At 49.6% G+C, this 2365-nt stretch overlaps 1 protein-coding gene across 2 annotated transcripts in view; it reads right to left on the bottom strand.

Moving 5' to 3' along the window:
• Window positions 1–226: 226 nt before the first annotated feature.
• Window positions 227–2365, bottom strand: part of MCM4 (minichromosome maintenance complex component 4) — an 11729-nt gene continuing 9590 nt past the window's right edge. For both annotated transcript variants that reach the window (XM_007464012.1, XM_007464011.1), the window contains exons 14-16: window positions 1456–1684; window positions 935–1068; window positions 227–319 (exon numbers count right to left, since the gene is read on the bottom strand). In XM_007464012.1, coding sequence (XP_007464074.1) covers window positions 227–319; window positions 935–1068; window positions 1456–1684 — 456 coding nt within the window. The remainder of the gene's footprint in view (window positions 320–934; window positions 1069–1455; window positions 1685–2365) is intronic.

Raw genomic sequence — 2365 nt, 5'->3', positions numbered from 1 at the left:
AGCTCAAAGCTGGCGCTAAAGAAACGGCACTTGAAGAAAACAGTCGTACTATATCCCCCTCATAAACTGGCACAGTGCTCTTTACTTAAAATGTTAAAAAGATGAACATACACGCTTTACTAGAAAACTGAACCCAGGTTAGAAAATTTTTATGCAGCCAAGTAATGACTTTGAGGCTCTTTCTCCCGCCGGCGGCGGGGCGGTGACCGGCGCTGCTTGTGGGGCTTCAGAGCAGGCGCACCGTCTTCCCAGTTACCGTCAAGAAGTCATCATCCGCCAAGGCACGCAGCGCTTCTTCAAACATATCCTTGGTAACTGCCTTTGGGGAAGAGACGAGAAAAAGAAATGGACACGTGGAGCGGCCCTCCCCACTTAGAGACACAATGGCTTCCAAGTTAAAGAACCACTGGAGTCTCCTTCCTTCCTGTTGGCTGTACACACGTCTTAACGCTCCATCTTGGGAGTGGCAAACGTTTCCTGCCAAGGGCCAGGAAGGGAGGGTGTTAGGGCAGCAGGCAAGACTGGACCTGACCAGCAGAGCTCTTGCCATGAACTCAGCTTTCCTTGTAACAGCAGGAGACTGCAAATGCTCTAAGTGCCCACCAAATGGTTAAGTGACTGATGGGGGAGGCATGAGGTAAAGTGCCTAAGTCATGAAGCAGATTCTGCTTCACAGACGAAGCTAAGAGTACTAACTGACACGGCTCAAAACCATGCATCCACATCCACACAGAAAACTGAAAGCCCAACAAAATTCTCATCGCAATCATTCCCTGATGGTGGGTGGTGATCTCACTTCTCTTCTCTATCTGTAACTACTCAAACAATTTATTACTTAAGCTACAAACGAAGGAAAAAAATTAGAAAAAAACTTTAAAGCAGCATCAAGGGAAAAGAAAACTCTATTAAACAAAATATCCACATAAACACTTACTATATCAGACTGTCCCCGAATATCTTCAAAAAGTTGCTGGTATTTCAGGGCTGGCGTTCTGCCCTTGGATAAAATAAGCTTTTTCAAAGCTTCAGCTAACTCTTCCTTCCGTTTACGTGAGGTGGCACTCATTCCTGATTTAAAAGAAATTAGTGAAGACGTTTTTGCTCTAAGGAAGCAAAAGTGTTTCAAACTTCCATTAATATTTCTTTAGTCATAAATCAACTATACTCTTTAAAAAAAAAAAAACTGTTTAGTCATGTCACCAAATAAGGTTAGGGGACAGTCGGAGCAAGTTCTGAATTCTGTTCCCAGTTTCTGAAGAGCTTATTTATAGCTGCTCCTTTCCACTGAGACAGTCCAGGCAACACTCACAAAAGCGAGCTGCGCTCACTGGGGAAGAACGGCTCCTCCAGGGGCGTGGTGCCCGGAGGGCGGGCAGGACAGGACTAGGTCATGTGCGCCAACATCCACCTCCTCAGCACCCCCGTCACGTGCTCAGAGGGCCCGCACAGCCCCACCTGTGGTGAGGATGGAGATGTCCACGATGCCCGTCCGTGGGTCGGTTGCCGACTGCTTCAGGGCCTCCCGGTGCAGGCGCTTGGCCTCCTCGACGTCAATCGCCTCCACCTTGCTGGAAAACCGCACCTTGGCGTGGGCTTCGGCCAAGCGGGTCAGCGACTCCAGCTGTCGGGGGTACGCGGACACCATCCCTCGGCTACTGCCCACCTTCCTCATGTCCACGTAAGCCTGGCGAGACAGGGGACACGCCAACTCCTCACACGATGACCTGAGGGTCGTGCCTGGACTCTGGCCAGTCGGGGTCCTGTTAAATAACCCCCTGGGCAGAGTAGGTCCTGAGGGGAGCAAGAGCGGGTGCAGCCTTGGGCCTCGAGCCTCGTCTGGGGGAGGCGTGGGTGCAGCTTCAGGACGGGACCGGGCAGCAAGGGTGTGCAAAGCCCGGCACCCAGAGGACACGGCGTTGGGAAGGGCAGGTGAGGACTCTGGTCTGTTTGTTTACACCCCTGCGAGGAGCAGGCCAAGGATTAGTGGGGCAACACGCAGGAGGTTAATTGTCTAAACCCATACATGGATGACGTTAACTCCTTCAAGATGACAGAGACAGAAAACGGCGTTATAACTTGTAACTTTCACTTGAGCATCTTCAGGGCTTTGTCAGGATTTAAAGCCCATCAAAGCACCAGGAACCTTCTTAGTGTCACAATGTCTACTGGGTATGTGTCAGCACGCACTGCTGCCCACCTAAAAGGTACTAAGAAGTGTACGTAAAATACTTAACTTTTTAGAAACGAGCAAATGCAGCCCAGAGACCAGAATTACAAAGTCACTAAGTAGCATCACCTATATTTCAACTCAGGTATCCTGGTCTTAAATACACTGTGCTTACAAGTATTTGAATATAGAAAGAGT

Source organism: Lipotes vexillifer, unplaced genomic scaffold (assembly GCF_000442215.2).
Source record: "Lipotes vexillifer unplaced genomic scaffold, Lipotes_vexillifer_v1.1 scaffold69, whole genome shotgun sequence".
In the NCBI taxonomy this organism is placed as follows: domain Eukaryota; kingdom Metazoa; phylum Chordata; class Mammalia; order Artiodactyla; family Lipotidae; genus Lipotes; species Lipotes vexillifer.
Note: the sequence above shows the minus strand (reverse complement) of the source record. Positions and strands in the feature narration are given on the sequence as shown.